Here is a 17,689-nt window from a genome sequence, read left to right on the forward strand (position 1 = left end):
GGGACACAGCTGAGCAACAGGATGATACAGACGCAGTGGAGTACAGGGAATCTGAACTAAAAAAACTTGGCAAAGAGGACACAGTGACCCATTCTCAGGACACAGAGCAAGCTGATGACAACCCAGAGCACACGCCAGAGAAATAAAGGACAGCGTGGACAAGACTTATGACAAGGCAAAGTTAAATGTTTTGATGATTTTTTTAGAAACGTTTATGTACAGTACAGTCATTTACCCACTGTCGTTCAGTATTTCATTTATCCACTGCAGGTTTTATATAATGACACAGGTCAGTTTGGAGTGGTCATAACGGCTAGAAAAGCTGGGTGTCAGCTACATCTGATTGTCATTGGGAAAATCCATGTAGCAAGCAGACATTTTATTATTGCAAAATATATCACTTCGGTTATACAGTGTACGTATAAGTTTGGCCTACAGTATAACCACACTTTTATTGGAAACATCTTCCCTAACAGACAGTATAGGCCGTATGCTAGTAGTTACAGTTTATGCAGACTATTCACCTGGTTCAGAGATTAACTCTAATGAAATGTGTCCTTTGCAGACTGCTCCCATTCCTGTCCCAAGTAGCCTGTATTAAAAAATAAACCCTTCAAGGACATCTCTGTTTTACAACATCGCTCTGTACCTCTCCACTCAGGGTCTCCAGCGAGAGGTGATTGAAATGCCCCCAAAATAGTTCAGCTTCCTCATGATGACGTGTAGGGAGTTTGAATGTCATCTTGAGGTACATTATCTACCATTCGCCTTAAGCCGACACATTTCCAGTAGCAGTCTTTTCAGACACATCACTGTGTGTGCGTGTTATGGTTGGGCCATATAATGATATTATTGTCTATCGACAATTATTACATATACACTGAGTGTACAAAATATTAGGAATACCTTCCTAATATTGCATGGCACCCCTTTATGCCCCCAGAACAGCCTCAATTTTTTTGGGCATGGACTCTACAACGTGTCAAAAGCGTTCCACAGGCATGCTGGCCCATGTTGACTCCTTTGCTTCCCACAGTTGTGTCAAGTTGGCTGGATGTCTTTTGGGTGGTGGACCATTCTTGATACACACGGGAAACTGTTGAGTGTGAAAAACCCAGCAGCGTTGCAGTTCTTGACACACTCAAACCGGTGCGCCTGGCACCTACTAACATACCCCGTTCAAAGGCACTTAAATCTTTTGTCTTGCCCATTCACCCTCTGAATGGCACACATACACAATCCATGTCTCAATTGTCTCAAGGCTTAAAAATCCTTCTTTAACCTGTCTCCTCCCCTTCATCTACACTGATTGAAGTGGATTTAACAAGTGACATCTATAAGGGATCATAGCTTTCACCTGGGTTCACCTGGTCAGTCTAGGTCATCAACCTGGTCTCAGAGCATTTTGTTTTATTCTGTACATAAATCCGAGACACACATTTAGTATGATATGTTATGTTTTGTATGGTATATATTAATTTGTGGATGTCCATCGCCCATTTCGTATGATATGTTACAAATTACAATTTGTATTATATGTTACGAATTTGCAAAACATACAACACGTCTCCCGAGTGGCGCAGTGGTCTAAGGCACTGCATCGCAGTGCTAGCTGTGCCACTAGAGCTCCTGGTTCGAATCCAGGCTCTGTCGTAGCCGGCCGCGACCGGGAGACCCATGGGGCGGCGCGCACAATTGGCCCAGCGTCGTCCAGGGTAGGGGAGGGATTTGGCCGGCAGGGGATGTAGCTCAGTTGGTAGAGCATGGCGTTTGCAACGCCAGGGTTGTGGGTTCGATAAAATAATGTAAGTCGCTCTGGATAAGAGCGTCTGCTAAATGACTAAAATGTAAATGTTACGAATTTTCAAAACGTACGATATGTTGCAAAATGTATGATTTGTTACGAATTCTAGCTAGGTGGCTAACGTTAGCTAGCTGGCTAACGTTAGCTAGGCTAGGGGTTAGAGGTTAAGTTTAGGGTTAAGTTTACAAGGTAGGTTAAAGGGTTAAGATTAGGTTTAGGGTTAGGGGAAAGGTTCGCTAAAAGGGTTAAGGCTAGGGGAAGGGTTAGCTAACATGCTAAGTAGCTAAAAAATAGTAAGTAGTTAAAAAGTTGCAAATTAGCTAAAATGCTAAAGTTGTCTGTGATGAGATTCGAACTCGTAACTTTGGGTTGCTAGACGTTCGCCTTATACCATCCACCCCGACCAACCACCCTACTTTTGTTTTTGCCTTAAGTAACCATCTGTCTAATGTCATGGGAAGAGTAGGTGTTCCTAATGTTTGTACACTGTGTATATCACGGACACGCCTTAACTATCTTGTGTCTAGCTGTTTTAAAAAACAGGCTATATTCCCTTCTCTTTCCATTTGATAGGCTATGAATATGATTTTGGGCTAGGCTACGCTTTCATCATTTTATGCATGCATGGCTTTCTCCCGATCAAACAATGAATTAATCTAACGGAGTTCCATCCCCCAAAAAAATGAATAGCCTTTAAACGTAAGGTAGCCAGGCGACTAATAATGAGGGATGAACAAACCATATCAATAGCATATAGAAAAATCTTAAGGTAGCTAACTCAGTTTTGTACATACAGTGGGGAGAACAAGTATTTGATACACTGCCGATTTTGCAGGTTTTCTAACTTACAAAGCATGTAGAGGTCTGTCATTTTTATCATAGGTACACTTCAACTGTGAGAGACGGAATCTAAAACAAAAATCCAGAAAATCACATTGTATGATTTTTAAGTAATTAATTTGCATTTTATTGCATGACATAAGTATTTGATCACCTACCAACCAGTAAGAATTCCGGCTCTCACAGACCTGTTAGTTTTTCTTTAAGAAGCCCTCCTGTTCTCCACTCATTACCTGTATTAACTGCACCTGTTTGAACTCATTACCTGTATAAAAGACACCTGTCCACACACTCAATCAAACAGACTCCAACCTCTCCACAATGGCCAAGACCAGAGAGCTGTGTAAGGACATCAGGGATAAAATTGTAGACCTGCACAAGGCTGGGATGGGCTACAGGACAATAGGCAAGCAGCTTGGTGAGAAGGCAACAACTGTTGGCGCAATTATTAGAAAATGGAAGAAGTTCAAGATGACGGTCAATCACCCTCGGTCTGGGGCTCCATGCAAGATCTCACCTTGTGGGGCATCAATGATCATGAGGAAGGTGAGTGATCAGCCCAGAACTACACGGCAGGACCTGGTCAATGACCTGAAGAGAGCTGGGACCACAGTCCCAAAGAAAACCATTAATAACACACTACGCCGTCATGGATTAAAATCCTGCAGCGCACGCAAGGTCCCCCTGCTCAAGCCAGCGCATGTCCAGGCCCGTCTGAAGTTTGCCAATGACCATCTGGATGATCCAGAGGAGGAATGGGAGAAGGTCATGTGGTCTGATGAGACAAAAATAGAGCTTTTTGGTCTAAACTCCACTCGGCGTGTTTGGAGGAAGAAGAAGGATGTGTACAACCCCAAGAACACCATCCCAACCGTGAAGCATGGAGGTGGAAACATTATTCTTTGGGGATGCTTTTCTGCAAAGGGGACAGGACGACTGCACCGTATTGAGGGGAGGATGGATGGGGCCATGTATCGTGAGATCTTGGCCAACAACCTCCTTCCCTCAGTAAGAGCATTGAAGATGGGTCGTGGCTGGGTCTTCCAGCATGACAACGACCCGAAACACACAGCCAGGGCAACTAAGGAGTGGCTCCGTAAGAAGCATCTCAAGGTCCTGGAGTGGCCTAGCCAGTCTCCAGACCTGAACCCAATAGAAAATCTTTGGAGGGAGCTGAAAGTCCGTATTGCCCAGCGACAGCCCCGAAACCTGAAGGATCTGGAGAAGGTCTGTATGGAGGAGTGGGCCAAAATCCCTGCTGCAGTGTGTGCAAACCTGGTCAAGACCTACAGGAAACGTATGATCTCTGTAATTGCAAACAAAGGTTTCTGTACCAAATATTAAGTTCTGCTTTTCTGATGTATCAAATACTAATGTCATGCAATAAAATGCAAATTAATTACTTAAAAATCATACAATGTGATTTTCAGGATTTTTGTTTTAAATTCCGTCTCTCACAGTTGAAGTGTACCTATGATCAAAATTACAGACCTCTACATCCTTTGTAAGTAGGAAAACCTGCAAAATTGGCAGTGTATCAAATACTTGTTCTCCCCACTGTATGTGGGCAACCGTGGCATTCAAACGAGGCTGCAATGAAAACTAATGGGACTGTAGCGACTGTGTTGGCATCAAAATCCGGGATGTGAACTAAGTTTCGATTCAGCGTTGATTGACATGGTCATGGACCAGAAGTATTGGAGAAAAGTTGAAAAAAACGGACTCCGCTGACGCTGTACGTTAAAGTTTGACATGTCACGACGTAACGTATGGCACACATTATTCAACTCATTCTGTGCCGTACAGCCTCTTTCCACCAGGTGTAGCGCTTCTCTCGCAGATTAAAAACAAGAAATGATCAATGGTGAATGTAATAGTGAGTGTAAAGTTAATTACTCGAGCCATCATGACTCTCAAAAACCGTGACAACCACAGTTTAATTGTGAAGATAAATTTAACGCTGCCCTAAAAACCCTATTCAAATTCAACACAAACCTTCAAATAGGTATGTAATGAGACATTATATAAACTCTTTATAGTGTTTTATTTACATTTTAGAGGTGATAAGTTGGACAAATTGGGTGAAAAAAGCCGGTTCTCCACACAACATATCTCCCCCTTTCACTATGACGCAGTAGCTTTCGCTTCCCCACGGCGGAGCTCCATTGCTTTCTTCAATCATGCAGAGACGGGCAGCATGAATGTCTCGTCATTGACTTTGCTGGAAAGGGGAGAAATTGTGCTTTACAATGGTATTCATATTACAGTTGACCTGGAAGTATTACGTTTTTGGGGCGCTAATATAAGGTCAAATGTACGGAACAGCGCGATGTACAAAAGTGTGTTAGCTACCGTTAAAGGCAAGTTTAATCAAGTTTAAGCTTATTAAGAAAGAAATTATCCTTGCGGGGGCGGGAAAATCCCTTCATGCGAGGTTGAAAACCAAATGGCCAATAATCTATCCTCCTACTAGGCATATCATGAAAGCTTTAAGACAAGTTAAAATTATGAACAGTAGCCTATTTCCCAAATATTATAATAGCCTAAGAAGGTGTTGTCCTAAAGTTGCCACTTTCAGAAAGAACAATAATGAAAGTTGGATATTCTCAATCACAGCTTTATGTCAGATTAAACCAACGATATTAAGAGAGGAGGATGAGGCAAATAAAACAAGAATATAGACTTTGCTTCTATCCAGCCCATGATTTATAACCTAACGGCAAGACAGCCCGTTCCTCATCAGTTGCAGCTGTCACTTTGCTCTGTCATGTGCGCGCCACACAGACACAGGCAGACACACACAAACCTGTTCCATGCTGAATCTTCACCCGAAAGGAATATTAGAAAAGATTTGCCTGCACTTAGCCTCAACCCAGCCTCATCCCAGGCCAACAACATTAGGCCTATCTTTCGTCATGATTCGTCCAGTTTTAGCATGCAATTTATTTCGATAGCCCAACGGTGGTTTGACATCATCCAACCCTAGTGCGTGTGTTTGTTTGTGCATAGCCTAATATATTTGATCAGAATTTTCAGTGCCATGTTTGTTTTCCAGTCTAAACGATCAATGAGCCCTAAACAAGATTTCTGAGCTAATGTGAATTGCATGATTTAGACTATTACCACTGGGCACAGACGTCAATTCAATGTCTATTCCACTTTGGTTCAACTTAATTTCATTGAAATGACATGGAAACAACGTTGAATCAACCAATGTGTGCCGAGTGGGTTGTCACCAATAACCCATTTGATATCTTTGGGCCGATGTGGTCTTAGGCTGGGAGGTAGGGAGAGTAGGATTTAGAGGGATGTTACCATGGCAACTTGCACCATCCTTTCCCCCTCTTAGTCTTATCAGGGAAAGTCTGGAAGATGCACATGATGAACTACCAGTAGATAGTTTGCTAGACAATGCGAATTTGTGCATATGGCTTGTGGGTTTGTGGCAAAAAACTGAGAAAAGGGAGACCGGTTAGTTTTTATTCATTAGAACACTGTATTTTGCAACTTTACTTATCTGCAGCATATCCATCCCCTCTCTCTTTCTCGCCTTTAAATGTAGGCCATCTACTCTCACCTATACCAAATGTCTTGTCCAGTGACTTTGTCTACTTTTTTACTCTTCTTTATTCCCAGGGACATTATGACTGATCTCTATCTGTAGTGTGACGTCACGAGAGGCTACACAGCTTTCAGCGGGATTGCTCAAGTAGTGCAAGGAGACAAGGTTCAAACAAAACAAGGATTTTATTATAGGTCTTGGGAAATTAACGAAAATATAACAAAATTCTGTTCTCTTGTGGCTCTTTAAGGGTTAACAGTTCAGGGATGTCTCTTCCACATCCAAAGTCATAATTCTCACTCGCTCAGATAACTTTTCCCCAGCCTTACTGTAGTCCACGTTGCAGCTAGTGGCCAACCCAGCAAAAAGTCCTTCCAAATGTCTCTCACGTATTTCCACAGGTGCATATATCCAAAGGTGAGTATTTCCCAAAGGTAAGTATCTCCAAATCCTTATATTCCTCATGGAAGTGGACGTGCAGCACTCTTGTCCTCCAGAGAGCCCAGCTTGGAGACTGTGTCTCTTCCCTTCCCAAAACCTTCAGCTCATCAGCTCCTCATTTGTTTCAGCTGCGTGGGAAGATTGGCCATAGAGGGGTGGAGTTCCCGACCATACCAGCAGATGGAGCCATAGCTGTCTGGGTTTTGCAGCCACCTCAGGGGGATGTAACGTCCCTCCAGGACACAGCCTCTCGTGACATCACACATCCCCCTCCTCGGGACCGACGTCCTCGTCGGGGTAAAGGCAGCAAAGAAGGCATCACGCCGGGAGAGGGCGTCCGCATTGCCGTGGTGCTTGCCAGACTGCTCTCTCTTCAACTCCTCCAACTCTAGGACCAGGGACTCAGCCTCCTGCTGTCTCTCCTTGAGTTTCTTACTGAACGCATCAGCCTTGGTTTTAGCAGAGTTTAGCTTCTGTTGAGCAGCTTTCAGTTCCTTCTCTCTCTCGCTCCCCGCATTCTTCATCTTGTACTCCAACACCTTGTACTTCTCCTCTGCCTTCTTCTGGACCTCCTTACTACTGCGCAGGGTCTCCTCACACTCCTCGATGGTCCTGCGCAGCCTCTCCAGCTCCTCCTGTTGCTTAGGGAAGGAGCTCTGTTGGAGTTTAGCCTGGAGGCTATCTAACTCTTCTGTCTTCATGTCTAACTGTTGCTTTAACAAACGATACCTCTCCGCGGTCCCCTTCAGACCAGACAGTTCTTTGTCCAGATTCTGTAGCTCCGTCTCTGTGTCGGTCTGGGCACCTGCCATCCCTATCAGAGCCCGGGCGGGAGTGAGTAACTCGGAGGATTGCACCGGAGCCTTCCCAGGATGAGTCTTGCCTCTCCGTTTCCGAGGTACTCGGGTTATCCTCTCCTGAGACTCTCTCCAGAGTGGGTAAAAGGCTGGGCAGTCTCGTCCAATTAGGACAGGGACGGGAGGGAATCAACCACCCCCGCCGTCGTGTGTATGGTTCCCCGTGTGCTGGTCATTGTAAGTTCAGTAATGGGGTATTCTCTGGTGTCCCCATGGACACAGGAAACTGGGAGGACTTTCCCGGGGTCAGACACGTTGGGCCCACCAAATCCTTACGCACCAGGGTGGCCCGGCTACCAGAATCCAGTAAGGCCTCCACATCATGGTGATTCACCGTTACCGGGCAGGTGGGGGGGTCGATCTGGGCCGCCATCTACGACTCCCAAGAGCGAGGCAAAACGGTGTGTGGGTGCTGAGCTGGAGGACTCCGCAGTGGGCATAGGTTCATCGGCTGGTTTCCCACACTGCCAGGAGATATGTCCCATCTCCCCACACCGGTAACACTGTCGAAGTTTCCCCCCTCCTGGTGTACTCTTCTTGGACCCGCCTGGTTTCTGGCTCCCCCTGGAGCCGGGATAAGTCCTGACGTGGCTGGGTTCGAGACCTTGGGGTCCTTTGGACGGGTTCTTCCCATTTGTGGTGGGGCCGCACTCCTGGGGTCTTTTCGGGAAGCATTCAGCATCTCCGCTGTGGCCTGGTACTTTTCCACAGCTTCCACGGTCAGATCAGCCGTGGTCAAGGCCTGTTGACTGATGAACCGTTTTGCCTCATAAGGCAGGGCGCGTAGGTAACGATCCACCACAACGGCCTCCACCACCGCCGCTGCTGTATTCCTCTGCGGATCCAGCCATTTCCTTGCGATTCGGACAAGTTCATGCATCTGCGCCCGAGGAGGTTGGTCTGGTTGGAAGGTCCAGCTGTGAAAGCGCTGGGCCATACCAAACTTTGTGAGTCCATATCTGCTGAGGATCTCAGACTTCAGGGCATCATAGTCAGTACCCTGGTCAGGGCCCAGGTCCCGGACAGCATTCAGCGATTCCCCGGTTAGAAAGGGGGCTAACAGACCAACCCACTGTTGCTTGGGCCAGGCTTCCCTAGTGGCCGTGGCCTCAAATGCATGCAGGTATGCCTCAATGTCATCGGTAGCTCCCATCTTAGATATAAAGTCACTTGCCTTTATTGGGCGGGTATTTTGGACCACCCTCTGTCTCTGCAACTGCAATTCCTCTGCCTTCAGAAGGTTGGCTTTATTTTGCTCCTCCAAGAGAGCCACGTTTGCTTGCATCTGGGCTTGCTGGCCAGCAACAAGGGCTTTCAATATGTCCTCCATTTCAGTCGGCGGGGAGCCTACGGCCAACTTGGAAAACTGGGTGATCAAACCTTCGGTATCCTCCTCTGACATGCACTATTAACGCTTGAGCGTGCCCGTATTCTCCACCACCTGTGACGTCACGAGAGGCTACACAGCTTTCAGCGGGATTGCTCAAGTAGTGCAAGGAGACAAGGTTCAAACAAAACAAGGATTTTATTATAGGTCTTGGGAAATTAACGAAAATATAACAAAATTCTGTTCTCTTGTGGCTCTTTAAGGGTTAACAGTTCAGGGATGTCTCTTCCACATCCAAAGTCATAATTCTCACTCGCTCAGATAACTTTTCCCCAGCCTTACTGTAGTCCACGTTGCAGCTAGTGGCCAACCCAGCAAAAAGTCCTTCCAAATGTCTCTCACGTATTTCCACAGGTGCATATATCCAAAGGTGAGTATTTCCCAAAGGTAAGTATCTCCAAATCCTTATATTCCTCATGGAAGTGGACGTGCAGCACTCTTGTCCTCCAGAGAGCCCAGCTTGGAGACTGTGTCTCTTCCCTTCCCAAAACCTTCAGCTCATCAGCTCCTCATTTGTTTCAGCTGCGTGGGAAGATTGGCCATAGAGGGGTGGAGTTCCCGACCATACCAGCAGATGGAGCCATAGCTGTCTGGGTTTTGCAGCCACCTCAGGGGGATGTAACGTCCCTCCAGGACACAGCCTCTCGTGACATCACAGTAGGCAAAGTGCAGTTTAGTCACTTTGTACTGTACTCATCCTTAAGTTGGTTTTGATAGATTAACAAGGTGACAATTAATGACTCACACATAGGGAAAGTCAAATATACACTTATCACATGTCACACACATATCACACAAATACACACACACGTCACAACCCAAACCAAACAGTTTCATACATTTCTAACATACACTACCAGTCAAAAGTTTGGACACCTACTCATTCAAGGGTCTTTCTTTATTTTTACATTGTAGAATAATAGTGAAGACATCAAAACTATGAAATAACACATATGGAATCATGTAGTAACCAAAAAAGTGTTAAACAAATCAAATAGCCACCCTTTGCCTTGATGACAGCTTTACACACTCTGCATTCTCTCAACCAGCTTCATGAGGTAGTCACCTGGAATGCTTTTCCATTAACAGGTGTGCCTTCTTAAAAGTTAATGTGTGGAATTTCTTTCCTTCTTAATGCGTTTGAGCCAATCAGTTGTGTTGTGACAAGGTGTGTGTGTGTGGGGGGGGTATACAGAAGATAGCCCTATTTGGTAAAAGACCAAGTCCATATCATGGCAAGAACAGCTCAAATAAGCAAAGAGAAACGACAGTCCATCATTACTTTGAAAGTGTCTCCAAGTGCAGTCGCAAAAACCATCAAGCGTTATGATGAAACTGGCTCTCATGTGGACCGCCACAGGAATGGAAGACCCAGAGTTACCTCTGCTGCAGAGGATAAGTTCATTAGAGTTACCAGCCTCAGAAATTGCAGCCCAAATAAATGCTTCACAGAGTTCAAGTCACAGACACATCTCAACATCAACTGTTCAGAGGAGACTGTGTGATTTAGGCCTTCATGGTCGAATTGCTGCAAAGAAACCACTACTAAAGGACAACAATAATAAGAAGAGACCTGCTTGGGCCAATAAACACAAGCAATGGACATTAGACCAGTGGAAATGTGTCCTTTGGTCTGGAGTCCAAATTTGAGATTTTTGGTTCCAACCGCCGTGTTTTTGTGAAACGCGGTGTGGGTGAACAAATGATCTCCACATGTGTAGTTCCCACCATAAAGCATGGAGGAGGAGGAGTTATGGTGTGGAAGTGCTTTGCTGGTGACACTGTCTGTGATTTATTTGGAATTCAAGGCACACTTAACCAGCATGGCTACCACAGCATTCTGCAGCGATACGCCATCCCGTCTGGTTTGGGCTTAGTGGGACTGTCATTTGTTTTTCAATAGGACAACGACCCAACACACCTCCAGGCTGTGTAAGGGCTATTTTACCAAGAAGGAGAGTGATGGCGTGCTGCATCAGATGACCTGGCCTCCACAATCCCCCGACCTCAACCCAATTTAAATGGTTTGGGATGAGTCGGACGGCAGAGTGAAGGAAAAGCAGCCAACAAGTGCTCAGCATATGTGGGAACTCCTTCAAGACTGTTGGAAAAGCATTCCAGGTGAAGCTGGTTGAGAGAATGCCAAGACTGTGCAAAGCTTTAATTTTACATTTAAGTCATTTAGCAGACGCTCTTATCCAGAGCGACTTACAGTTTGTGCATACATTTTTTTTTTCTCACACTGGCCCCCCGTGGGTAACAAACCCACAACCCTGGCGTTGCAAGCGCCATGCTCTACCAACTGAGCTACACGGGGCCTAGTGTCATCAAGGCAAAGGGTGGCTATTTGAAGAATATAAAATATAACATCTATTTTGATTTGTTTAACACTTTGTTGGTTACTACATGATTCCATATGTGTTATTTCATAGTTTTGATGTCTTCACTATTATTCTACAATGTAGAAAATAGTACAAATAAAGAAAACCCCTTGAATGAATAGGTGTGTCCAAACTTTTGACTGGTACTGTACATCTAGTGAGAAGATCAGACCATAAGAAAATATATTGGTTGTACATTCAGATCGTTAACTCAAAGCTGAAACAAAGCATGACCAGATGGGTTTTTGAAAGGTAATATATTGACATAATGGGATGAAACAGGGGTGGCAGTCATGTAAGAGAGGAACACAGACAAATGGATGTGTTTGCTGTTTCTCCCTCTCCTCCCTGTCTCAGAGGCAATGAGCGAGGGCGGTGGTGGCAGCTGGGATCTGAACGATGGAAAGGTTTTTTTTCTTCTCCCTCTAACTGTGTACAACTGAGCAATTATTTCCATTTGTTTTTCTCAACAAAACCAGTACTACATGTTCATGTCTGTACATTGTGTTCGTGGTTTCTCTTGGGTTTTCCGGTTACACTTTACTTGAAGGTTATGTGAAATAAGTATGTATGTGGTACAGTATGTGGCATGTACTGTAAGTGGCATGTGCCAAATGGTACAGTATGTGGCATGTGCCAAATGGTACAGTATGTGGCATGTGCCAAATGGTACAGTATGTGGCATGTGCCAAATGGTCCAGTAGGTGGCATGTGCCAAATGGTACAGTAGGTGGCATGTGCCAAATGGTACAGTAGGTGGCATGTGCCAAATGGTACAGTAGGTGGCATGTGCCAAATGGTACAGTATGTGGCATGTGCCAAATGGTACAGTAGGTGGCATGTGCCAAATGGTACAGTATGTGGCATGTGCCAAATGGTCCAGTATGTGGCATGTGCCAAATGACCAGACACAATGTGTTAAAGTGGACTTTAGCGTGTCATAACGTACAATTATCACTTAAAAGATTTTTGCAATGTGTGAGACCCTTAGTTATTGTCTTTGTCATATACTGTACTTTGAGGTCAGGTAAGTCTTTGAAGTGAGGAGGACAGTAGGTCTGTGGGAGCACAGCAGGTTATCAACCTTAATGAGACTGGGAAGATAGACCACATGGTTTGTGTGCTTGCAGGAGGTTGTATCACACTCTCTCTTTCTCTCTCCCACCCTCTCTCTCACACACTCTATGCAAGCGTATACTAGTGAGCATAAAGTGTCTGTTAGTGGGAACGAGACGTCTCTAGTGGAGACACAAGATAAATCTTTCTCGGTCAACACTGAGTACAGGCAAAAGGCATTTTAAGTCAGTTCATCCGAAGACTGTCATCTCTCAGATTGCTCATCATGGACTGCCACGTTGTGAGTACATGCTTGAAATTAAATGTATTGTGTAATATATTGAACTAATATCTAACAAGTAACCACACAAAACTATTCCTTTGTTACAGCTTTTTAACAGAATTACAGCTTTTTTATATTATTCTAATTGGATTTATTAAAAGGCTTTTATAAATGTGTTGACAGAGCTTTATATTTTAGGAACCCTCAGAAAATCATTTGTTTCCTTGTTATGGTCTTTTGGCTTGCTTGTTTCATTGAGACTCAGACTATCAGCCCTGAAAACTCCAGCTGTCTGATCTAACAGATGTCCACCTGCTTCAGCTTTCTTCACAAGGCAACTTTCTGCCAAATTGGTACTATATTATTTGCGTATGGATTGGTTGAAATGCTTTAAATTAATACTTTATGAATATCTATGGTAGGATGATATTGATAGCCATAATGAGTATAGGTTGTTAAAAGTATGAGTATGTTTCTTTTTTTTCATTGATTGCAAGTCATTTGAGCTTATTGAGATGACACATTTAGAGCCTACTGTAGATGAACCCCTTGAAGAATTAGAAAAATCTCACGACGTAACGAAAAACACTCCTGTCTTTCTGCTGCTGTAAGATATGCGAATGTTGGCATCCTACTCAGCCGTTAGACCTAAGCTAATGACTGCTAGCTGTAATGCTATCTGTAATAGTGGGTGGTCACACTCCCACACTAAGGGGTTTCACTGAGGACACATTCAAATGCATCTCCTTACAGTGCAGTGGGCTTTCTTTGTTTCGCTTATGCACCACATTTTAAAGAGGGGATGAGCAACTGGTGGGGTGAAGCGGATGCGTTTGGATGATTGCTGACAACCATGTCACTGTTCTGTAACCACTTGTGAATAAGGAGATTTCTACCTCAGCCACCTACCCACCACTCACCAACCCAGCTTTGTGTATTCTGCCAGTAATAAGCTACATGGTATACAATGGTGCTGTCTTTGTGTTATGAGAGTGTCAGAGAGAGAGAGAGTCTGAGAGATCTAAAGTTGAATTCCCTTCATGTTCTTCTCACTCTTGATGGACAGTCTGGCTGACTGTCAACTTTTGAAATTGTGAATCACTTTGAAACACACAGGAACAGAGAAACGTATTTCCTTTCTGTGCATAGTGTTGAGTGTCAGGTTAAGCAGTTTGGGAACATCGTTTACATAGCCGTTAACCCGTTCCAGTTTAGCAATGGCAGAAGTTCAAGCAATAGGTGTGAGGAAAAACTCCAGAGAAGATAGAGCTTCTGTCCGTAGAGTTACAATGTGATTTAAGGGCCTTGTAGACTTTTAAGCCCTTGGACCTTTTAGGACCCTGAGGATGCAATTGAGGAGGATATTTCACTATCACTGACAACCACAGAGAGCCTGATATCCACTGGTGTTGTTCTCAGGCGGTTTTAGTCATTTTGGGCCCCTAGGCAGAAGTTAATCTGGGGCCCTTCCTCATGTTACATTACCTCAACCAAGCCCCCTCTAAATCACCTAACTTCTCAGATATACTTGTCCTCTTATAGGAGGAATGCAGCCCACCCCAGGAAGAGGAGGACATCATGGACATACCTCTGGACGACCCTGAGGCCAACAAGGCAGCTGCCAAGATCCAGGCTGGCTTCCGCGGTCACATGACCAGGAAGAAGATTAAGCCTGCTGACAAGCCTGAGGGGGAGGAGGAGGATGAGGAGGTGAGCAGCAGTGGTGAGGCTCTCAACGGCAACCAGGGGGAAACAGGTCAGTGACTCTAGTGTCCGCTGACACACACACGTAGACCCAAACCGGTTTAGACTGGTATTAGCATTAATATCACCCTCAGGACTATCAGGACTAATCTGGTGTAGGCCTATGTCATCAGTAACAGTTATAGACAAATTATTGCAGTGTATTTTCATCTAGTACCGTAACTTTCACTTTGGACATTGGCTGACAAACCAGTTATGGATCTGATGCTTGTGTCCCTGACATCCCCTACATCTTGTACATCCAGATTTGCACACTATTAACAACGTAACAGGACAACCATTTTGTGTCCATAACTATATTAAATGCATTTATTGATCTGATTTCAACATCAAATGCATACATTGTATGCATAATAATGCAGGGAGTCATAAAGGACCATCATTGAACACTGCTTGAAACCAATTTAAAAGCCATGCATTATTAACTAGGTCTATTAAAGGTACCTAATGAGTTATTTCAATGTATGTAATGTGACACACCATCCAATTCTTTAATCACTCCATAAAGGCTGCAGTGCCTGATTGAAATCTACAATGAATGCCTTTGAGGTGATTATTAATGAATACTCCACTAGTTATATTGTCAAATAGATGGATACATTCTAATGAGAAATGTTGATAACAACTCAGACGTGTGAGAGGGTGTCGGTGCCCAGAACCATGGCAAATCTTATCTAGATGTTCTGAGATAGTGTTCAAATATAAAGTGAATAACATGCCTTTCTATCTAATCAACATCTTTTGGGGTGAAATATATTCATGGTAAAACTGTACAGTTTGCCAAATAAATGTTGAAAGTGGTTTGCCACAATATTTTTATAGTTGAGCTCCAGTACATTTTTTGTCAGTATTTATTTAAACATATCAGCTACTGAAATGTAACTTTTTTGGTGGGTGACTAAAGCCTCGAATATACTTCCAGGAATCAGAAAGTGTACATTGCAGCTTATTTCAAGTTCTGATTCCAGGGGCAGAGTATACAACATTAGTGTGTGTTCATTTTTGTGTTGAGTGTGTGAAAAAATGGGACAGGGGTTAGAATATTATCCAGGTCCAGTTGATTCACCTCAACAGTATTTGAATTGGGTTTAGCCCCATCCTTGAGAAAGACAGAGAAACTACTTTCCAATGTAAGCCTTCTCTGAGCCTCACCAACCCCCAGCCCAGTTCTTGGTTGCCAAGCATCTTTATGTAGCAGTGTTATTTTTAACACCAGGTGCCTTATACCGCTGAGACACAGTAGAATTAATGTTCCTTGTCGTAGAGGCATGGGCCCGCGAAATCTCTCCCTCTTGGAGTAGCCTCTGCTTTTCACTTGGGTTATTGGTAACGCTTCCAATGAATACAGTCTTTATAATGCATTATAAGGTCATTTATAACACCTAATGCATTATAAGGAGGGTATTCATAGGAAGTGTTTCACCAGGATTAATAATACCAATCAAATCATTACAGTATGTTTTCAGTACTATCATGCTTATCACAACCTTTTGTGAGAAATCTCATTCTTGCACCTGTCATTATAGCCTCGCTACTGTTGGGGGTCAACATCACTATGGCGTGTGAGCGAGTAATGGCAACATGAATGCATCATTCCATCTGCAGTGCTAAAATCTGCTTCTTCTTCGTCTGTTTTAGAATCGGGAGGATCAGAAGGAGTAGAGAGAGATGACACATCAGTGCCGGAACAGTGAAGCCTCTGACCTCGATGAAGATAAGAAGAAGAAAAAGCATGGCTGTACCTTTTTTTTTCTCCATGGGAGCAACTTTCTATGTAACACAAAATAGTAGTATATTATCCAGATTTTGGGTTGCGTCATCTGATTTGTGAACTCTTTAACACTTTCCTGCTTCCAGTCCCAATTCGTGTGGATCGTCTTTGACCCACATTTGCATCCCTCACTGCATGTACTTGTGAAACTTCTGGTAGTGTGCTAGTCCAGAAGATATGTGAGGCTGATAATAATTGTTTTCTCATGCTAAACAGGGCTAATTTGAGTTGATTATAAAGTTTGTGTACAATTATGCATTATGAATACACGTCAACCGCTGGAATGCTTGTTTCTGCGTTGTTTCAAGTGCTTGTATAATTACAATTTCATTATTTTTGGTGTACACAATATCGCTAAAAGGGAGGTAGAGACCCTTAATGGTTATTGGAAGGCATACTATTTAAGTTGATAATTAATTTATTGTTATCTAGATTTGCAGTCTTTTAAGTGTTGTGCACTGTAATGAATAATGGAATTACTTTCACATATTGGTCAGCGTCACCATTTTCTCCAAATCAGATCTTCCAACACAGTAAGCATGCAGTACAATGTACTATAGTTTATTTGCAGATAGTAGTACTCACATACAGCTTTATCCTGGAGATGGAGTCATATCCTCTGCTCCAACAGTATGTTTATGGGTACAGAATTGGTGTTTTATATTAAATATTGACCTAAATCAGGTGTATGTTTTATCAGGGGTTGGAACCAATTGTTTCGTTCTGAACAGAACCATTCATTTTTTTCTTTCCGTTCCACTGTTCCGACCTGCAAAGTTCTGAACCGGTTCTTACCCCCAAAAAGTACCAGTATATATCTTTCATTTCTGTTCCTTTATAAACCTCTGAAATATATCTTTTTTTTTACATTAGCTCGACATTAAATAACTTCACCAATCAGTGCGGATAGAGCTTGCTACGGAGCGGGCAAGCAATAGTTGTTTTAGTCTAGGCAGCCGATAGTGCATGGGCGCTAACGGTTGCCTAGGCTACAGTTGTTTACATGCGCGATGGACGGGCAAGTGTAGGGCATGAGATGCAACTGAAATTTTGCAGGTGGGGAGAGAGCGAGAGATGCTGGAGGAGGAGGCTTGGCTTGAAGCGCTGGGCATTGTTATGACATGCATTATCTGAATTAGGCCCACATAATTATACCTACGGAGGAGCGGTTTCTATGGAGGAACTTTGAATGTCTTTGAACTTCAGAGAGTTGGCTTAAAGTTGGACCAGAGCTAGCTAGCTAGCTATCTAACAAGCTTGTGTGTGCAGAGCGGCACCAGAGTTAAAAACGCATCTTACCTTTTTGTAGGTAATAAATCCAATGTGAAACGTGATAGCATTGAAAAAGTGAATCCATTCTTCTCTAATAAAAAATCTTAATTTCTGAATCATGCTTGCAACTTCAGTAGGCTACAGTAGACTAAGATTCGGAGGGAGAGGGGCAGGTAGCCTACACATGCACACACACTGGGAAAGATTTTCAGCTGGCAGGCAGACACTGGAATACGTTTTTGAGTGACAGAATGAGGGCTTTGCATAGGCA

General features: G+C 43.8%; 1 protein-coding gene across 1 annotated transcript; it reads left to right on the forward strand.

Moving 5' to 3' along the window:
• Positions 1–12,437: 12,437 nt before the first annotated feature.
• On the forward strand, positions 12,438–16,631 carry LOC121567064 (neurogranin). The gene is made up of 3 exons (XM_041877007.2): positions 12,438–12,629; positions 14,154–14,367; positions 16,014–16,631. Exons 1-3 carry the CDS (start codon positions 12,615–12,617, stop codon positions 16,067–16,069), a joined length of 285 nt encoding a protein of 94 aa, XP_041732941.1. The 5' UTR covers positions 12,438–12,614; the 3' UTR covers positions 16,070–16,631.
• The last annotated feature ends 1,058 nt before the right edge of the window (positions 16,632–17,689 follow it).

Source organism: Coregonus clupeaformis, chromosome 5 (assembly GCF_020615455.1).
Source record: "Coregonus clupeaformis isolate EN_2021a chromosome 5, ASM2061545v1, whole genome shotgun sequence".
NCBI classification, from domain to species: Eukaryota; Metazoa; Chordata; class Actinopteri; order Salmoniformes; family Salmonidae; genus Coregonus; species Coregonus clupeaformis.